General features: G+C 47.5%; 1 protein-coding gene across 2 annotated transcripts in view; it reads right to left on the bottom strand.

Moving 5' to 3' along the window:
• The window catches only part of ZXDC (ZXD family zinc finger C), a 36,387-nt gene that overhangs the window by 1,890 nt on the left and 12,629 nt on the right, over positions 1 to 21,868 (bottom strand). Inside the window, exons 6-9 of one of the 2 annotated variants that reach the window (XM_012475785.3) lie at positions 20,520 to 21,205; positions 18,650 to 18,734; positions 2,202 to 2,383; positions 109 to 204 (exon numbers count right to left, since the gene is read on the bottom strand). In XM_012475785.3, coding sequence (XP_012331208.3) covers positions 109 to 204; positions 2,202 to 2,383; positions 18,650 to 18,734; positions 20,520 to 21,205 — 1,049 coding nt within the window. Of the gene's footprint in view, positions 1 to 108; positions 205 to 2,201; positions 2,384 to 18,649; positions 18,735 to 19,375; positions 19,436 to 20,254; positions 21,206 to 21,868 lie in introns of those variants that run through there. The other variant, XR_010337241.1, reaches the window with a different exon arrangement.

Raw genomic sequence — 21,868 nt, 5'->3', positions numbered from 1 at the left:
CCCAGCCAGCCAGCCTCAGTGACCAGCCTGCAGCTGTGAAGCCAGCCTTCCAGAAGATGGCTCTGTGAGTCTCAGTAAGAAAAACAAAGGGCAGTAAGGCATCCAGACCTGGAGGATATAGACGGGCAGGTCCACGGTGAGGAAGGGAAGGAAGGCAGCTGGGCCATGGGCTGAGGGCAGGACACCTTCGCCAGAGGGGTCATCCTAGGGAGGCAACAGAGAAAGGCCTGTCACGTGTCTGTGAGAATGCAGCTACAGTCCTCATCTTACCTGAGAAGTTTCCTCCACTGCAATGTGTGGCAGAGCCAGCCCAGCCCCTGTATTCCAAGGGAGGCCTGAGGACACAGCAGGAATTGCTTATAGGGACTGGGGCTTTTACCTGTTCCCACCTGGTTCTCATTCTCTCACCTTGATCCCAGCAGCTTTTGCTGGGCCTGGAACCTTCTGCTGTCCAGCTCCTCCCGAGTCAGCCCAAATACCAATTTCCCTCCTAAGGCATGCTCCTCAACTCCTTGTGGGTACCCTGGCACCCCCTGCACCCCCCACCAACCTCGTGTACCCACAGTACTCTCCAGCACCTCCTCGGGCCCAACAGAGAGGCCTTTCCTGCATGCCCTAGCTTGGGCCAGCTGGAAGGACCAGGGCAGGTGGAGGGGCTCCTGAGAGGGGAGGCTGCCAGGCTCCTCACAGTCCAGGCTAGAAACCTCATCTGTCCATTTCACCTGTCCTGCACCTGCATGTCCGCCCAGTGTACTCACCCCCCAACGCAAAGCTCCTGGTGCTGCTGCCCTGTACCTCTCATTCCTTCTACTTGAGAAGCTCCTGTGTGTCAAGCACTGCACTAGTTTCCATTTTGTAGATGAAAAAACTGAGGCCCGGAGTACTTAACTAACCTAGACTACACTAGCTGGTAAGGGACAGAAAAAGGACTCAAACCCAGGTTCCCCTGTCCTCACAGCTTTAATCAGGAGTCTCTTAAAAGTATACCCCCCTACCTGCTCCTCTTTTGCCAGTGGGGCCAGCTTCCCTACCGTCTCCCCATTGGCAAGCCTCTGGTCCTGCCTCTGTACCTTTGCCCTGCCAGCTAAGGCAGTGTGCCCTTAGACAGTCCTCCCCCTCCACTGCCTCTGCTCCTGGGGAGTTTTTACCTCTTCACAAGCTGGAGAGAAAGGATCAGTGCTTCTGCTCATCTCTAAAACAAGCTTCAACCCCCACCTGATGCTCACCGCTAGCTTCTGACCAGCCCAGGGCCACACCCAGCTGCCTGCAGCCTCCTTCCTGCCCCCTTCCCAGTCCTCCTCTGCCCAGGCCGCCCCTCCTCTTGCCTCTCTGAGCCCTAGACCTGGTCCTGTTTCCTTGGCAGAAGCCTCTCCTAGGACTACAAACCCACAAACTCACGAGCGTGCCTGTTTCCCAACTCAGAGCTAGCGTCAGCTCTGCCCTCCGCACTTCTGCGGGGCCTGCAACCACATCCCCTGCCACAGAAAAACTACAGAGTGGAGTGGTGAAGAGGGGCATACACCTGGGCCAAACCTAGACAGCCCCAGCTTATAAATCTCCTCTCCTCAAATCCTTCCAAATCACCTTCCCTCCCCATTCTGGCCCCTCAAACTGAAACTGAGGATGCAGGTGGGCTCAGGGGTGCTGGAACAGGTATGCTCAAAGATTTGCAAACTGGACAGAGCCGCAGGTATCTGTGGCCTGGACATGTTGGGAGGGGCGTGGGCCTGCCCTGGAGGGCTCAGTTTAGTAGGAAAGAAAACAGAAACATTGAAAAGACCCCCACCACCTTCAAGTATAGAAACGCTGCTAGTGCACCACAGGCAGGCAGCAATAGAGGTGGGGTGGCTGAGGCGGCCTGTGGAGCCCCTTTGCCCCAGCCCTGCAGAAGGGCAGGGTGGCCTCACACAGATCTCATCCTGCTGCAAAATACTGAGGCCTGGGGGCACAGGGTCAGGAAGTGGATACACAGTCCCAGCGACACTCAGAGCTTGAGCAGATGCAGCAGGAGAGGCTGGGAAAATGGGAGGAGTTGAACTGTGAGGAGACAGGCCTTGGGGCAGTCTCTAGGGGAGGATGAGTGAGGAGCAGGCAGGGGGTGCTGCGATGGACAGGGGACACGGCATGCCACATGCTTCTCAGACCTGTGCGACCCTCCCACCCGGCCTGCAGCTGGCCCATGTGGCTCAACCAGCTCTCACCTGCACCAGCTGGACCTGGATGCCCTGCGCCCCGCAATGCACCCCAGCTGTTGGAGTTGGTCCTGGCCGTCCTCCACTGGGCACCACGAGGCTCCCACACAACCAACTGCTCTGGCTTGCATGGCAATGGGGAGGACTCATTTTGCCTTCTTTTATTTTTCTCTGAGTAGACTGTGAGGCTCCTAAAATGAAATATAAAAACCAGCACACCCAATCTATAATCTACCAGTCAGGCCCGCCCTCACCGAGGTCTCACTATGGGGAAGACAGCCTCCCCATTAACTGTCATTCTGCATAGCCAAGAGACTTAAAATCACTCATCAAGAAAAATCACGAGTCAAGATGTTAGAATAAACAACCATACAAACAAAAACCGCCAGGATTTCGATTTTTAACATGTAAAAACAGCACACACATTTTTTTGCCAGATGGTACAGTAATCAGACCTAAGCTGCACATTCTTGGAAAGCAGAGACTTCCTTATTCTCTAACTCCAACAGCCCCTGGCCAGCAGGAGATCCTGAGCACAACTGAGGACAGCCCAGGGCCCAGAGCCACAGCATCGTAGAACAGGAAGCAAGCGGGAAGTCTCCACATCCCACCTGCTAGTGGACTGCTGCCTCTGTACAGGTCCTTCCCAAGTCACTACTCCACTGGCTTTACAAATATATGCTTCTTAAAAAATGATGTAAAGTGCAGAGAAAAAAGGAAAAATCTTAACACCCAGAACAAACTCAAAAGCTGCTTCAGGAAGGCCTGGAGGTAGCCTAGAGTATGCGCTGCAGAGACCCCAGCCAGGCTCACCCTGACCCGCCACCCACTCTGCTCCAGGGATCTGGATAAGGAACTCAAGCTCTGGGACTCAGCATTCTCTACCTGTAAAATGGGAATGCTAGTCCCAGCCTTGAAAGGTTTTGGAGAGGATTTCATAGTAAATATGTGATTGAAACTTAGAGGGAGCTTAGAGGTGCTGTCACTGCTCTGCCCACACATCCCTGCCTGGACACACAGCTATGAATGGCTTCAAAAAAAAACAACTGTACAATGACTATCATACAAGTCTTTCCTAATAAAAGTATTACATTGGGTGACTATGCTATCCAAGGCAGGCTGTTTTTATGAGGCTCTTTGACCAGAAGGTTCTGAGCAGCACACGGGGTGAGAGCTTACTTGCCCTGCATACAGTACGGCTGCCTCCCTTATGCACTCACTTTGCTCCAGATCCCTTCCTGTCTTCCGCGGTGCCCTGGGTCCCGAGAGATTCACACTCAGCAGGCAAGCCAACTGGGTGCACAAACCTTGGGTCTCCTGCACTTACGTACAGCCTGCTGTCCCTTCCAGGTGCCTCAGGGCTCTTTCTCTTTGAAGCGCAAATACTAACCAGGAGGTTTCTGGGGAACACAGATTCAGTTCCCCCTCGCTGCAGGGAGATGCACGTCCATTACAAGATACTTCCTTTCTGTTCATCCATCAGGTTCTATGCTCCAGAAAACCCAGCAACCCTTGCGCTGGATTATCTCTGACTGTTCTCCACACCTAGTTTCTCTTTTTAAATTGCTCTACTTGCTTCAGACAGGAGAACAGGGCTGGGTCTGGGGAAAAGAGGCACCTAAGGCACAAAACTCACTCACCTCTTCTTGAGGAAACTTCACATCCGTTCCTAGTACTGCAGTCTATTAAGTCTGCAATAGCATTATGTCTAAAAAAAATGCACACCTTAATTTAAAAATACTTTATTGCTAACAAATGCCGACACAGACATGAAGGTAGAACATGCTGCTGGAAAAATGGCACCAACAGATTTGCTAGATGCAGGGTTGCTATAAACCTTCAATTTGTAAAAAGCATAATAAAGCCAACCACAAAAAATGAGGTGTTCCTATATCCTCCGTGAGCTTGTATACTATCCCACGCACCTCCAGAATTTTACCTGAATGCATCTTTATGCTTTGAAGTCTTTTATCACCCTAGCATACAAAAATATGTACATAAACAAATTTTATTTAACTTCTAGGCATTAAAATTTTTGGTTTGAATTGTTACAACTGCAATTGTTAGTAATGCAAAAACAAATCAAAACAAACTAAATCAGAAACTTTGATAGATAATTATGATACTAAAAGCAAACATATTGAAAATGCTTTTCAAGAGGAGTGGGACTGACTGGTGGTTTTCTTGCCCAGTTCATGCATCTGTGTCTAAATATTACTTCTTGCTAGAATTAGACATAACATCTACTCCTGTCAATTAAAGACTCTTTAAAATCAAATGCTCATGTGTCATTACAACTTTGCAGCTGCAGGCTGAACTCATTCAAGTTAGGAGAAACTGTCTGCCCGTGAAGCCCAGCAGCAGGGCCAGTGCTGCAGCTAGAACAGTCACATTAGGCTTGCTTTCTAATAAAAGGCCTGACTTCATTTTTAAATTCAAATAAAAATACTGAAACATGTCATTAGGAATATTAGGAAAACTACTGTAGAATAAATTGAGGAAGTCATCGAATAATGTATCTTTCCAGATTACTTTTAAAAGCAGGCAAGATTTAAATGATGTATATCAAATATTTATTATCAAGTTTTGTAACATAATCAAGATAAATCTGAGCCATTTATCATGATTCAATGATGTAGGCCATGGTCTAAGTTACCTATGAACTTAGGTAGACATGTAGGCCATGGTCTAAGTTACCTATGAAGCAAGAGATATGACCGAATCCTAATATTCCTTTGCAAAATGTGTGCTAGCATGTGCCATTGGAATCATGGGAAAATTCAGAATTGTGCGCGAAATGGGAAATAATTCCACCAATGTTGCTAGACACCATGATTACTTTCCCTTTATACTTAAACCGGTTAGCAACGAAAATGATTCTATGTTTATTAATATATTTTAATGGCATTACTTTTACAACAGGGAACAAGACAGACTATAACTAGACTATTTCTTGACAAGCTAAATTGGTTTCAACTTCTGTATTAGCATACAACATGAAAAAAAATCACAGCAATTTCTCTCTTCAAATCCACACGTTTAATTCACTGTCACAAGTAGTCCTGCAGACACCAGCTACACTGAGAAAAAAACACCACCACTAATTTGTACTATTTTAACATCAGAAGGTATTCTTCTTCCCAGCTAACAAGTCGTCTGGGGATAAAAAGTCAATAGCTGAAAAGAACTGCTCATGCTTAAACAAACATAGGGCTCTTTCCTTAAAAGTAATGCATTCTTTGACAACAGTAGAGGGCTGGCAAAGGTGAGGACTCTCAACAAGAGATGTCCATCCATGCCCCATGGCCCCTCTGCGATGTACCTCAAGCAGAAAATCTCGGCATCCACCCCTAGATACATCTCTGCACAGGAAGGGGAAGCTGGTGAGCCCACCTCATGAAAGTTTTGATGTTGGTATTACTCTACAGGATGCTTCCCTGAAACCAGTATTTGGACCTGACCCTGGGTTTGGTGCTCTGGAAGGATATCCTGTTTCTGTGTGCACTCCAATGCAACACACCATGGTAGAAGTCTGGTGGATAGCTATAGCCTCGCTGTGTTTTGGCAAGCAGAGGGACATCTGTCAGGGGAATGGGGGGAGAACCTGCCACAGATGAGCTTGGACACCCCTTCTCAGAAGAGTCCGTTCCAGCAAGGACTGCACCTGGAAGATGAGCCTGGAAAGGATGCAGAAGTACAGGCCAACAGCTGTGAGAGAAAAGGGCAGCCAGGGCAGGAGGGGCCAAGTCCCAGTCGCTGAGCTGTCCCTCAGGCCTGGGCAGGGTGTTCTGTCCTAAGATCTCCAACGGTACACCCTGAAGCCTGGTATTATGTCATGAACATTTAAGATGGCTGAAGGTAATCAGAAACTTCCTGGGTTAACTAAGCAAGTATGTTTATCTAGGGATGCTTAAAGGCATGCCAGAGCAAATAAATGGTGTCCACATCATGTCTTCATGTTGACCATGCAGCCCCGGGTCCTCACTAGTAAAGGGCGCCATGGCATCAATTGCAACATGACCAATTTAATTAATAAAGCAGTCACAAGAAAAATCAAATTCTTTTCTCACTAGGGACAACCACAAACCCTTACAGAACAAGGTAACAACACTAAACAAAATTTTCCTTCAATATTTTCCATTGTTATCCAAAATGCTTGCTTGTGTTGGAGTTGCTGCAGGAGTGGGGAGCGGAGAGCAGTATAAACCCAACACCAAGCAACCTCCTGGGAAGCAAGGAAGGAGACCTTGGGAGAGAGTCCTATCTGGGTATAAAGGTAAACAGCAAAGCAGTCAAGTACCTGGGCTTGGGAGCTGGACGATCCAGCCATGCAACTCAGCTCCCACATATCTGTGGTGAACAGAGATGGCCACACTGCTTCCACTTCACCGTGCCATGACGAGAATTAGGTGAGGCCAACAGCACTGGGTCTGGTGCAAACAGCATGCCATCCCCACACCAGTGGCACCGCAGTGCCCACCACAGAACAGAGTTCAGAGCCAACCAAATGACCTGGGGAAGGATCTGCACAGACGAGGCTCAGACCTCTCCCTTGATAAACACAAGGGGTCATGCGAGCTTCCTCCACTGAGATACTAACTTGAACAGCAGTAAGTTACTATTTTCCCAGTTCTCCCAAGGGTGGGAGATCAGAGGGCACCGGGGCTTAACTCACTCAGTCCTGATATGGTTAATCCAGCACAGCTATTAGAAAGATGTAATATGTTAATATACTTATTCACAAAGAAAAATATTCATATTACTAAGAACAAAAGCCAGATGAAAATATGTTTATTTTTCAAAAATGAGTAATTTGTGTAGGGAAACGTTTACCACTGAAACACGGTAAGTAGTTTGACCTGGGTAGTGGAGCTTACAGGAGAGAACGCGTAAGGAAACCACATTTATCTTTTCCATCGTAAACCCATATGGTGGGCCCTCCCTGTGCTGAGTGCGCACCCTCTGTTTAGGGATGTGCTGCTCACGCTACAGGTCCTTTGTTCTGCAGGGGCCCACTCTCCTCCAGGGCATCTGGAAGGCCCTGCAAGTCTCTGACTGCCATTTTTCCTCTCTCACAGGCTTCACGGGTATTCTCGCCAAGCTACCTTCCCAGATGAACTTCAAGTGGACAGGTATTTGAGAATTGCGTATCTCCAGCTAGCAGACCCTAAACCAGAGCACACTTGTCATGAGTGAGCCTGGCATGTTTTATTACTTCTACTGTCATTCTGAATGAGGCCAGCTGTTTACAATTGTTCTTATTTGAAAAGAAGAGTTACAATTTTATATATACAAATATACAAATATTTACTGTGCAATTAGCTATCTATTATTGATCCTTCTTATTTCTAATTACTTGAGTTGATTCCCCTGGGTTTTCTAAGCCTGACAATGACTTCATCAATAAGTAATCATCATTCTCTCCTTTCTATTTGATTATCTGTTTCTCTAAAAACAGACACTTCCATGAAAGTGTCAAATACGACTGCCCTGTTGGTTTGGTTTATTATTCCTCCAGCTTTGCAGGGAACGCAGCCAGCATTTCTCCACTGAAAATGCTGCTGACAACTGGCTGCTCTCTAGTATTAGGGAAATCCAGGTTCCTAGCTGATTCAGGTTTGTGATGTTTTCAAATCAGTAGCAGGTGATGAATGTCATCAACTGCCCTGTTTGGCCTCTGTGGACCCTACACGTCTCCTGTGGCAAATCAGGCTGACGGGCTGCCTTGCTCCACACCACACTCACCTGCTGTCCACGTGTTGGTATTTCACTTGGGATTCCCATGCCCGCTTCACCTGCTGGAGGTGAGACACAGTGTTCCTGCATGCCACGTGGCCCACAGGCTCAGCAACGGCTCTGAGGGCAGCTGGCCTTGGGTTCCATCCTGACCCTGCCCCCGCCAGCTATGCAGCCCTAAACTCTCCCTGCCTCAGCTTCCTCATCCAGAAAGATGGGAACACGAGAACCTACACCTCACAGGGTTGTTACAAGGACTAACAGGGTAATAGATGTAGATGTGCTGGGGTTAGAACCGTGCGGGGCACACAGTACCTCTTCATTAGTTATCACACCTTCATCAAGTTTTAGAGCCAGGGTATGTTAGCTTTGTACATTGAACTTAGTAGCTTTTATCTGAGTTCTGTGCAAATTTCATCATCATTCAACAAGTGTGTACTGTTCCTTCACCGCGCGGTAGGCGCACTGCCACAATGGTGGCCCTGCACGTGGAGCTCACAGCTGCTGGCTGGTGCATTTTGTATAGCCGTGCGTTTTGCAGCACACACACACAAACCCATAACCAATGAGTAACAAGGGGTAATAAAGTACAGGGTACCCTGGGAGCCTCGAGAGGCCACTGACAGGACACTGAAGAGGCTGTGACACAGGTACCAACTTTAAGGAGCTGACCACAGTGGGGACCCTGCCAGGACACTCTGGGCATTCCACACAGGCATCCTGGGCATGCACCAGGGCATGGCATGACTGTGCACTAAGAAGCAAGCACCAGAGAACAGCATTTTGGGGGTTGCCACCCCTAGGGCTGGAGGGACTAGGGAAGGGGTGGCGTCGCTAGAGTCCAGAACACGGACAGTGCACAACAGCAGAACTACAGCAGGGGCCACCCAACAAGAACTGGGGTCATAGCCATGGGGGGAGACAGCCATTATCATGAAATTCCCACAGAAGCAGAGCAAGTGAGGCCCTGCCTCCTGCCACACACCCTCCAGTCTCTCCATAATGCTCCCACTGCCAAACCTGGCTGGAAGTGCTGAGGAGCCTGTGACACTGTCTCCAAGGATGCGAGTCAGACAGCAACAGCCAGCATCCACATGGTAGGAGGGGCAGGAAATGCCCGGTGGGTGGGGGAGGCAGGATGGGGCAGCACGTACACAGGGCAGGTCCCCCGCACATAGCATAGGGCGAGGCACAGGGCAGCCAAGGCCAGATCCGGAGGCCTCAGAAGAGTAAATGTAGGTGGGACCCCATCCTAGAGGTCAGCAGCTCTGAAACCACATACACACAAAGCCCTGCCACTATTTCCCTTACTTTGTTCCAACAAAATGTTGAATGTACAGAAGGAGATGTAATGAACAAAATATATGTTTAAAATTATTACCAAAAGCTTTTACCTTTTTTATTAAGAGATGAGGTCTCACTATGTTGCCCAGGCTAGACTTGAATTCCTGGGCTCAAGTGATCCTCCCGCCTCGGCTTCACCTGGAACTACGGGTGTGTGCCGCCATGCCCAGTGATCTCTGAATTAGTCAGCACTGGGCTATTTTGCAGGAACCCCTGCAGGTCCTCACAGCCAACCTACAAAGCCAGGTTCCATCACTTTCCTCATTTCACAGAAGGGGATGCTAAAGCCAGAGGCCAGGCAATCTGCCCCAGGCTGCTGCAGGTGGAGCCACACCTCACCTGTGGTCCTGACCCTACGATTGGTGCTCTGACTCAGCATGGGGTGCCATCTCTCAGCAGGCTGGCTCTACAAATCATTGCTCTGGCTGTGTGTGGCAAAGTCAATTCCACTTCTCTGTTAAATACAAGTTTCCTCCTCCTCCCAAAGACTGGAGACCTGCCACTGAGGGCCAGGAGTCGAGGGATTTTCCACTGGGCTGCCAAGGCCGACCTTCATCCTCTGTCACCTGGCAGTGATGTAGGGATGACTGAAAGTGGACACAGAATAAGCTGGACCTGTGGAGGCCAGCTGTCTGCCACACAGACAGAAAGGGAGCTGGGGTTGTGTGCTCCATGCAGGAAAGCAGTGTAAGAAACAAGAAAGGCATAAAAGTTAACAGAAACCAAAGTGAGAGTGGGACGCTCTGTGGAGAAGGGCCATGGCGCTCACTCACACAGTTGCAGGAAACCCAGCATGCAGCCGATTCCACAGCGGTGGGCCATATCCAGTGCTGCAACAGGAAGTTCACTGCCACCAAGCAGCTTTCTACCTCTCCCTGTGACAGTCATCAAAACCAAAGCTTTATTCACAGGATGAAATAAAGGGAGCAATGCCCAGAGCCTGCAAGGGGTCTGAAACACTCACAGAAAGGGTACAACAGGAAAGTCCCCTCCACAGCTGCTCACAGGCAACTGCAACTTGCTCCCCCTTGACCTGCCAGGACTCTGACCTTGGACACGTGAGGGTCAGTGGTGTGGAGGGAGCCATGATGCACTGCTTCGCAAAATCCTCCTGCCCTAAAGAAAACACAAGAGCAGACAGCTCCCACTTTGGTGAGTCTGCAATCTGCTTCCATCCCCCGCAACTGAGAGACCCATGCACCCTTCCGTTACAGGCCACATCTGCCCCAGGGATATTCATGGGGCCCACAGGGTACGACAAAACGCCTGCATCCTCAAAGATGCCCTCATCTAAATCCAAACCTGCCTCACCTCATGATACATGTGACACGGGAGCCACGTGCATGTGACTAGAAATCTCTTCCAGAATGAGAAGTAAATGAGGGTGCACCTCCAGGCTGACCACCCCTCCTGACCCAGGGCCCCTGCTCACACCTCCCTTCCTGCTGTTCTCCCTGCCTGGTGGTCCCTTCTGCTTTCATCATGGCAGCAACAGGAAGAAAGGGGGGAAAACTTGGACTAGGTGTGCAAAGATTTTGGTTTTAAAGTGAAAAAAAAACTATTATAAAAATTAGATCACTGACTTAATTTCAAGGCTCCATCCAACCTGATCATCCATTGGAAGACTTCAGCTGTGTGCGTCCCTGAGCCGCAGTGCCAGACCAGCCACCTCCCCCTCCGCCCACAGGGGCCCTCTCCCTAGCCTGAGATTGCCAAGCTGGGGCTGCACCAAGCTCAGGAGGTCCCAGGGTGGCCACATCAGTGCTCCAGCCACAGGGAGGTGGGCACACACTTAACCTGCCTCCTCCCTCCAGCTCTGGTCCCCACTGTCCCCTGGAAAGGAAAAGGACTCAAGGCCACTCTTCATCTCCCTGTGAGTCCCTCAGGCCCACCAGGCCATCCCAGGAGGAGCAGGGCTCTATTGCTTACCATTTCGATGGCGGCTCCATGTTCATGTTTTAATTAAAGTATTTTCCAATACCAAAAGCAGAAACGATAATAACAAAACACCCACAATCTTAACAATCAGGAAAACGCCACTTCATGCACGCATATGTGGGCTACTGCTTGTTTCTGGGTAAATATACATACAAATTTGTTTCGCAACACATCCACTTTTTCTTACAAATACAAACTTACTGAAAACATACACAGAGTATACAGTTCTTCTGGACATTTGAGTTGCACAGTATAATACTTAAACAGTCCTGCACTGGGTAGTGGCAGCGTGTACAGTTTCACATAGATCCCTGGGATTTCCTTAAGATAAATTCCAGAAATGTAATTGCAAGGTTGAATGTTATGAACATTTTTTGGCCTCTGAAAACATTACCAAATGACCCTCCAGAAACATGGTGTATCCCCAGTGAAGCTCTCCTGAGAAAGCACAAGGACGCGCTGTGTGCACCAAGGCCGGCACTGGGCTACTGTCACCCAGGTGGCCCTCGGTCAGATCTACCAGTGTCCTCGTGAGCACTGGCTGCGTCTCACCCGTTGCCAGCTTCCTCATCACCTCCTGCACCACGATCTCACGCTGTTGCTGGTGATCTGGAAAGCTCTCTGTGTGGACATTTCTTTGTGGCTGTGCCTCTGCTGACACACTCTGGGAAATGATTTAACCTTGGGGCCTCAGTGGCGCGTGTGCAGGAAGGGTTGATGGCAAGTCTCCACCTTATAGAGTTTGTGTGAGGCGTGAACAGAGTTACTGCACATGAAGGATATAGGAAAAACAGAACAAGTGCAGGCTGCCCCACAGCTCTTCCTGCTTTACAAAAGCCTTCAACCTCTCATCTTCATTCTTTATTCTGTATGGAATTCTAATACATTTTTTTCCCCAAAAGGCCAGCATTCATTCACCTGTCAATAACTGAAGTGCCACCTTTTCCATACACAAAGATGATCAGGTCCCAGGTCAGTGCCTGGTACGCTGGATCCTGGGCTCCTGGCTCTGCCACACAGCCCCAGCACCAGAACATGCTTCCAGCTGCCAGGGCCTTGCATGAAGTCTTAGCTACAGTGCAAATCCTCTATGCCATTTTCTGTTTCCTTGGACAATCTTGTCCATAGCTTCTTACACAATGGTCCTGAAACCTACTTGGACTTTTGCATGAAATCGCACTTCAGTGCTATGGGAAGAGTGAGAGAGGCTTCTCTTTCCTTCATCCCACGTCTGTCAGCCAAGCCTGTGGGCTCTGCCATCAAGACAGGTGCAGGAGCCGAGCACTACTCCCCACTGCCCTCACCACTCTCATTCCTGCTAGGTGACCACACGGGCTTCCTACTGCTCTCCCTGCAACCTCCCATGACACCCAGTAAGTTTATGTCCAAAACGGCAGTGGAAATGGCCCTCTTCAAACTATCATGCCATTTTCCTAATCACATCCTCTGGTTCCCCATCTGACTGAGGGAAAGCTGGAATCTGACAAGGACCCAGGGGCCCTCAGTGAGCTCTGGCCCTTCTGCTAAAACGCTTCCTTTGTGAGGTCTCCCCCAGTAACTGCCTTCTGGCTCTGCCTCTGATGGGCTATGGCCAGGACTGTTGGCTCCCTTGGCTCAGGGAACTGTTTCCGCAGACACATCCCTATGGCTTTCTTGCCCCTGTTGAGTGTCACCTCCTCAGAGACCCTCCCTATCCTGACTGTTTAAAACTACAAAGGACCACAGAGTCCTCTCCTGGTTGTCTTTCTTCATGACATTTATCACTTGGTTTTCTGATTATGAGGTGCTTTCGCCCACCCCTGCCACCAGACTGCAAGCACCACCATGTGCCTGACTCATCCAAGGCAAGGGGTTACCCCATCTGAGAGCAGTCAATCTCGTCATCCCTTCACCTCCTGTCCACTGGTGACATCTCCTACTAGCTATGTTAGGATTTCTGTTGCTGTGTGTATGAGATCTCTTCCCCCACTGCATTTCCTAGCTGGCTACCGTGGCTATGCAGGAAGCTCTGGATAGTAGATATTTATTTTATAACAGGCACTTAACTATCTTCTGTTTTACTAATTTTTCTGATGATTCTTTTGAGTTCTTTTGAGTTTTCCAATAAAGAGTCAAATCATTAAGTTATTATTTGTCTCCTCCATGAAGTTCCATCCTATTACTTTCTCTTGGTTTATTTCAATGGCAAGAACCTTCAAACAACATCCAACACCAAGGGTAACAAGGGTAATACACGCCATTCCTGTCTAACTCCTAAGTGTGTGGACAGAACGCCTCTGATGACTCAGCATTAAGCATGATATTGGCTGCTGGTTTGGACACAAAATCTTTATTACGTTCCTATTCCCACCAGTACAGTAATGAGTATCAATTTTGTAAATCAAATACAGGATTTGTTGAGAAAATAATAAAGTCCTTCACTGACCTATTACTGAGATAATGCAATTAACAGACTGCCTCCCTCAAATCAATATTCATATAAATATTTGTGGGTCTCTCAGTTCTGCTGTAGGCTACACATGAACGGCAGCCAAAAAGGAAAAATCTTCTTTGTCCCCATGCTTTTTCCCTGAATTCTACATTTTTCATGCTAACGTTAACCCTTGCTTTGTGATTTCCTTTTATTTTATGCTGTCTTAATTTTAACCTTCCCAAATATTTCCATTCAGGATGCACCTCTCCTAGACAACACACAGCAGAGTGTATGCTTCAATGAATTCAATCTTGTCTCTTGGCAGGACAGTTGCCCTCATTACATTTCACTGTGACATAGAATACCCTTGGTTTTCTGGCACCATGTTCTTCCTGCTGTCTCATCTGATAAGCACCACACTTTCTTTCCCTTCTCTGCCCTTAGACAGCAGAAAGGTATACACACCCATTTATAGTTCTGAAGCTGTTTATGCTTTTTTTTTTTTTTAAAGCTTAACTTTGCTATTAGTTTCATTTTTACACTGAGAGAAAAATTCTTGTTTTATGCTAAGGGGAGAACCTCAATACTCAAGATAAAGGGACTGGCACATTACATTTTCTACACTCAACAGCAACACAATGGGACAGTCTTGGATTTCAGATGCTATTGCTCAGACTGCACGTTTCCCAAGAACCAACGAGTGCACTGGCTCCTAACCACATTCACAACAGCAGAGTCTTGACCGTTTTTAAATGACCTGATTCCATTAACAGTCCTGTTACACTGCAACTGCTCTGTTCTTGGACTTATTATAGGTCCACAGTCTCTCAATCATAAATCTTGAAACCCAAAAAGCCCCAAACCCAATTTTTTTTCCCCTAGACTTAATGCCAAAAATAGTTTAGCAACATAACTGACCTGAACTGATGTGAAGCTAGTTACAGTCTTATTTGATCCCACTTAGATATATTTGCGGAAAAGAACCAATGTAGTAACTAGTGGTATTAATACATAATATATGTACCTTATTATCTAAAATTTGAAATATCCTGAATTCAAAACACAGCGTGGGTTAACATTCATAAATACTAGCACTGACCACTGAGACCCTAGTGTAACAACGCCCTAGTAGCAATAAGCCCACCTAGTGTCTGTATGTTGAATTCTAAATCCTCTAACAAAAGAAACCAGGGCTCTTTGGAGGAGGAGTTGGTTCCAGGGCAAGGACAGGGATAATACAAGAGCCTGGAAGGAAGGAATTGCTCAAAACAAAAAGCCAGGATGGAGAATGTTGATTGGGCATAGGAATCCAACTGAAGGATTGGCTGCAACTGGAACAACTGGAGCAACAAAATCAATTGTGATAATATCGATCATAATCCAATATTGACTATAGCCTAAAGAATCAATATCATTGAATCCATACTGCATAACTGAATGAATAAGTAAATGGGAGAGAAGAGACAGCTCTTCCTTACAAAATTCTAATTAGTAAGTGCACAAGAATAAGGGAAATGGAAAATCACCATTAGAACCTCACAGGCAAAAGACCCTGCCGAGTATTACATGACAGGAAAGCTTAAAGAGAAATGGGGTACTTGCAGTGCAAGGCAAAGGATTAACCCTGCCCAAAGAGGCCTGGCCTCTGCCCCCGGCTCCTGAGAGATCTCTAGGCCCTTGGGATATCCTGCCTGGTAAGAGTGTCTGTCTAACTGGGTGCCCTGGGCCACTTCCACAGTCTGTGCTAACCCTGTGGTGGAGGCCTCAGGCACACAGTGCCAGCTCAGCCTCTGGAGGGCTAGAGACTAAGGCCAGCCAGTCTACACAGCTGAGACCCAATAAAACTCCAGACAGTGAGTCTCAGGTGGGCTTCCCTGAGGGGCAAAGGTCTGTGTGTGCTGTCACATGCTGGGAGAAGTTGCACTGTTCACACCTCCATGGTAGGACACTTGAAGTGTCACGCTGGGAACTCTCATGGGCCCTGCCTGGGTCCCTTTTCCCGTGGTTGGCTTTAATCTGTGTCCTTCTGCTGCAAATAAGCCTTAGCAGTGAGGACAACAGCTATCAGTGAGCTCCGTGAGTCTTCTAGAGAATTACCTAAGGGTGGTCTTAGGGACCCCCAAGCTCTGCACACAGTCTCAAAGCATCTACTGTGAGACAAATAGTTATTAATTACAAAGGGAAAAACAAGAAGTTGATGGTGAAGAAACCTAGCAGCTACCACCCCAACCAGTGATCCAGGTTAACATACCCACTGTGTAGACAGCATAGCCCAGAGAAGATGTGTGGGTGGGCACCTCCCCCCCATCTCCAGCAACCCAGCCCCAGTCTCATCTCCAGAAGACATTAGGCAGGCCCACAGGAAGGACAGTCCAGAGCGATGAGCCCACCCTCTTTGAAAGCATCATCACAGGCAAGGGAAGGCCAAGGCCCTCACCCAAACCAGAGGAGATGGGGAGGGGTGACAATTAAATGCACATGGGGCTTGGAACAGAGAAGAGCACTAAGGGAGACTAGACACATCTACATCAAGTCTGCCATTTAGCTCCCAGGATTGCAGCCACAGGGGGCTCTCAGCTGTGACAAATGCAGCATGAGTATGCAGGATGCTGCTTTGAGGGGAGGCAGGCAAAGGGGTCCCTGCCAGAGGATAAAAGGCCATGACAAGAAACACCGAGGAGCACCACACATGGATGTCTAAAACCACAGCAGACACATGGGCACAGGAAGACACAGGTGCCCTGCAGGTTTTGGAAAAGAGACGGTGGGCTTCTTCCACTGGCTGAGGCATCCAGAGGGGCTTTTCAAGGATATGGGTAGCAGTGGCAGCAGCCTCACCCCCTCATGAGGACATTCTCCTGCTGCATTCACACATGGAGACCTAGGAGGTACCAGGTTTCCATTCCCCTTAGAAGTCTATGAAGTATTTAAACCAATGAGTACATTAAAATACTCTGACCATCACTGGAAGAAACTGACACAGATTCAAACATCGTGAACTGCACCTCAGCGTAAAAAATGAGAAGCTGCTCTTTATAGATGTGCCCCAGCTATAAGTAAGAAAGGAAGGAAAGATTTAGAGTACCACCGTTTAGATTAACTCCTAAGAAATAAGTGGTGGATCCAGTCTCTGGGCACAACGGTTGCCAGCAGTACAGAAATGGCCTACCAGAGGGTGGGGGCCTCCTGCAAGAGTCCACCCCAACCTGCAGCATAGTTTTACCAACCAACCAGATCTAACCGCTAGATATAACTACTAATTTACAGGAAATTAAATAAAAAGGAGGAACCTGTTAAAACAGTGATGTGATCATTAAAGTCCAGACTGGCACACTCGAAAGAACAGTTTCTTCAACAAAAATCGGGCAAGAGATAGTAGAGAAGCCTACAGCTGTCACACAGACTCAAGAGATGATGTATCAACAAGTAGTGACATATGAACCCCACGTGGATTCTAATTCCAAGAGACAGTTAAACAAAACATTTGAGGCATCTGGGACAACTGAAAATTTGAACATTTGATAGATACTGACATTAAGAAAATACTGTTAATTTTTAAACAAGTGGTAACAGTATGTGTTAGCACATACTGTTTTTAATATCCTTTTTTTTTTGAGATGGGAGTTTCGCTCTATCACCCAGGCTGGAGTGCAGTGGCGCAATCTTGGTTTACTGAAACCTCCACCACCCAGGTTCAAGCGATTCTCTTGCTTCAGCCTCTGAAGTAGCTAGGATTACAGGCCATGCGCCACCAGGCTTGGCTAATTTTTGTGTGTGTTTTTAGTAGAAACAGGGTTTCACCACATTGACCAGGCTGGTCTCCAACTCCTGACCTCAGGTGATCCACCCCCATCGGCCTCCCAAAGTGCTAGGATTACAGGCGTGAGCCATTGCGCACAGCCAATGTCCTTACTTTTTAAAGATAATGCTGAAATATTTACAAAAACAGTAATGAAAACATCAAACCTCCTTTATAGATAGTACTCCAAAGCAATGCAATAAATAGGACATGTGTTATATACCTGAATGTTTGTCTCTTTTTCCTTCAAGTTCAAGATTATCTACCAGGTTCAATAAAGGCATCTGGCTTCCTTCATGAACTTTACTTGGTATCTGGTCAACTCTTTCTACAGATTTCACCACACTTCCTTCTTTATCTCTGCAAGTTCCATTCTGGTACTTCGTGAACTGTGGAGGTATCCCTTCTTAAGTCACAATCCACACTGATGCATGCAACATTATAGGGAAACACTGGCTTTAAGAAAACTGATTAGCAGAAAATCGGCAATTGTTATTTATTTTAAATAAGAAGTCATGATACTATTAGGAATAGAGAGCAAGATATAAAATCATATCACCAACCCTTTTAGATAAATACAAAAGACAAATGAAATACACAAAAACAATACATTTTAAAAATCCACCGTTACTTTTTAGAAAAAGATTTACCAGTTTCTATTAAGCACTACATCGCACTATTCCATTTTCAGGAGGGACAGATTCATGAAGCCATAGATTACCAGTTCTTGTTTGGTCTTCAAAAATTCAAATAAGTTGCTAACATTTTCAAATAAGATTTCAACATAACTCTGACAATGCCACAGGACACACAGTTTGGCTCCATGTACATGTACCCGGGGACAGTGGCGGTCCCCAGGTCTCCACCATGCGAAGTTCAGGCCCCACGGCCATTCGGCACCAGGCACAATCTCTGCTTTCCTGACACCTGGCCTGCTTTGCTTATTTACCTTAGTAGCTTTCCAGATAACTGACACTTGTGTTTGAAACCTTAACTTTCATAAAGCTTGTTTAGGCAAATAAAATATGTTCATACTAATGCTGGGAATTTTGTTACTAATATTTTCCCTAAGTTCAAATAAAACTAAGGAGTTGATAAAAGGGTATTCTGAACAGAAAAGTAAAACCAAGGGCACAGAAACACCTGCTGTGTGTTTCTTCTGCCCGTAACAGTGACAGAGAACCCTCAGGCCCTCACTCGTCCGGGCTGCAGCACACACGGCCTCACCTGCATTGCTCCCCGCTCCTCTCTGCTTTTTTTCCTTGGCTAGTTGAATGGCTCGGTAATCAGTTCTTGCTGAGCCCCCACTTTCCTGAGACCAAAGAAAAGCGTATCAGTCACTTATCTAGACACAAAGGAAGGGTAGCAAGGGAGCTAGAAAAGCGCCATAGTCTGCTTCTGGGACATATTCAAGCTCCCATAACCAGAGTCGCCAGCAAGGCACACAAAGAGCCAAACACTATGTCCACTTATGGTGAGGGCTGAGCAAACTTAGAGCTGGAACAATGTATGTGACTTTCTTATCCAGAGAAGCAAAGTTTATTCCTCCAAAGTCTGAAACACAGTAAAATGTTTTACACAGAAACTTATAAAATCAATTACATACTTCTCTGTTTCTGAAACAAGCACCGAGCCTTGCCTGGGTGACCTGGATCACCTTACCACGGCACTCCGCGACACTTTTCACACTGTGCCACAGGCGTGCATGGCAGGCCCAGAGCAGGTCCCACCTTAGAGACCCACTGCAGAGGCCGCTCTGGCGGCAGGGGCTACTCTAAAGGTCTTACACAAAAACAGTAATGATGGTACTGATTTCAGGAACTTTCCTGAGGGAGGCAGACAGTACTCAGAGGACTTCAGCTGTTTTAAGCCTGCGAACGTTTCCTAAGAAAGACAGTTTAACACTTATCACTATGAAGAGAAAAAGAGCAGCCCTCAAAGCTCGTAGCATACCTGGGACCCATTCACCACACACCATTTGTACTCAGAGAAGCGAGGTAGCCCGTCACACAGCTAGCAAGAAAATGAACACGGGGTTAGGACCGAGGTCTTGCCGGCCTCTCCACCTCCACCCACAGCTACAGCTGCACCAGAGCTTGTTTCCCAAGGCACCAAGGCACACAGTCCTTGCACCCCAGGGACTGACTACCCAATTGTCTCTGACCTGAGGCCACTTCCCGTCCCTGCCCAGTCACCTGTCCACTTAGCAACTGCTATGGCTGCCTAAGCAAACGCTGGCAAGCATGGCTCTGCCACCGACAAGCAAGACACCAGAAATGCAGAGACAGAGAGCGTCGTCCTCTCCAACTGAAAGAAATGAAAGCTGGCTCCATGCAACCTCAGCTACTATGTGCCTCCAAACTCATCCTACTTTAAAATATTTAACATTTTTTAAAAGTTGCGGCAAAATTTAAGATGTAACATTCTCAACAATATAAATGTCACCATCAAATTTAGCCTGTGACACAAAAAAGCCCTATTTGACCATTCCCATCTGAGACAGGAAAGTCAGACTATCTCAAGAATCTTTAAATTAAATTATATTAAATGTATAATTGATATAAAGTATATTAACTGTCCAGCCTCAAAATTGGAGAAGTACTCTTATAATCCTTCAAGAACTAAGGCTCGTAAACCCCTCCCTTTTTTTTCTTTTCTTGTTAATTCTCATTTTAAAAAAGAGTTTGGTATGGTTTTAAAGTTTCCATTGAAGCTTTGAAGGTGGCCTGTGTCTTGACTCCTCTTCTCAGACTGGTCATGAGCTGAGAAGCATAGAGGCAAAGCATCTCAACATTACAAAACCCCCAATCTTCAAGGAAAGGAGCACATTACCATGGAGCCACAGGACTCCAAAGGACCTCAGAAAGCATTTAGCCAAACCCCCTTATGCAGGAAATAAATGAGAATTTAAGGCTCAGATGGGTTAAAGTGATTTGTCAAGGTCATAAGAACTGGTCAGTTCCAGACTTGTAGCCCAGGGCTGCGTCCTTTTGTAAACCAGAAACGTCTGCATAGAAAGGATTAATCCAGAATATCCTCAAGACTGAGTATGACAGAAGTGACCTGTATGGTGGTAACTGAACAGAGTGCTTCATACCAAATAGAGGCTGCTGGTGCCTGCACTGAGCTCTGTGTCCTGGGCACCGTGCTGCTCTGCTGGGCTGGACAACGTGGGCCGGGGTGGCCCATGGCTTCCTTCCTGCTGCCCAACTGTCTTGGGGTGAGGAGGCGAGTCTGGCTCCACCTTGATGGGAGCCAGCAGTTCCGGGACACTGGCATTTTCTTGGGGGGTACTTGAAGAGGTTGGTGTGGTGATGTGTGCTGCTAAGTTACTACTGGAGGTCAAAGCCAGTGGGTCTTCACTCAAGTTCTTCATGGGCAGAGCCACCAGACAGCCTAATGCTCCTGCACTCACAGTCTGCACATCATCCACACTGAAGCTGCCCTGCTGCAGAACCGAGGCTGCTGTCCCAAGAACCAGAGAGCTGTCCAGGCTTGGGGGAATATCGCTGTGGGCCACCAGGACCAGGGGTTCCATTGGCCCTAGGGAGCTATTATTAGCAGGGAGGTTCCCTCCCAGAGAGGAGCTCACAGAAGTGACGTCAATAGTCAGGATTCCGGAGTTCAGAGCCTCGTCTGACCCACCTGCAGAAGCGCTAGCATTGGCAGGTGTGTCAGAGAAGAGCGCAGCAAGATCCATGTTAGTGAGCTCGCTTTGGCCTGGGCTGCTGAGTTCATTGCTGGGAGTAAGAGAACTTGGAGCTTCTAGCTGAGGTAAGAGATCTGAAAAAAGAAGGAATACATTCTGGTTACTTTATGACCTCGAAGACTGAGTACTTTTATTTATGTCCATGATGTTACCAAGTGATGTCCCGAGGAAGCACTGACTGTCCTCTTCCCACATCCTGAAGCTTGGTTATCACTACAGAGTCCCACGGCCGGTCACTCGGGGCAACCGACACACACCCCAGGAAGGGACAGGAAGGGACACTGGCTGACGTCAGACACTTTACATACATGTCTTGGATCCTCAGGCTGACAGGGGAAACAACTGGAGATAAATTAAATAACATTTCCTAAGGTCAGGCCAACTGCTAACAGCAAGAAGCAAGGTAAGATTTGCATCCACGTCTTACTGGCTTCAAAGCCTGTGCCCTCTCCCCTCCCGGTGCCATGGGAGCTGCCCAAGAGGACCAAACCTTTCCGCGGCACATCATCCTCAGCTGCCAGTTACTAGCCGGCCTGTGCTCTGAGAATATTTTTGGAATTAGCTTGTCAGCTCATGTTTGCTAAACTCTGTGCTCCACACCAGTTGCCAACCCAAAACCGAATCAAGCTATATAGGGGTGAACAAAGGAAATTTATATAGGGGTGAACAAAGACAATTCTGGCTGCCTGGCAAAGCCTGGACAGACCCGAAGTTCCAGGTCTAGGCGATGCATAGAA

The sequence above is a fragment of the Aotus nancymaae genome, unplaced genomic scaffold (genome assembly GCF_030222135.1).
Source record: "Aotus nancymaae isolate 86718 unplaced genomic scaffold, 86718_ANA_hifiasm-v0.15.2.pri h1tg000046l, whole genome shotgun sequence".
NCBI lineage: Eukaryota > Metazoa > Chordata > Mammalia > Primates > Aotidae > Aotus > Aotus nancymaae.
Note: the sequence above shows the minus strand (reverse complement) of the source record. Positions and strands in the feature narration are given on the sequence as shown.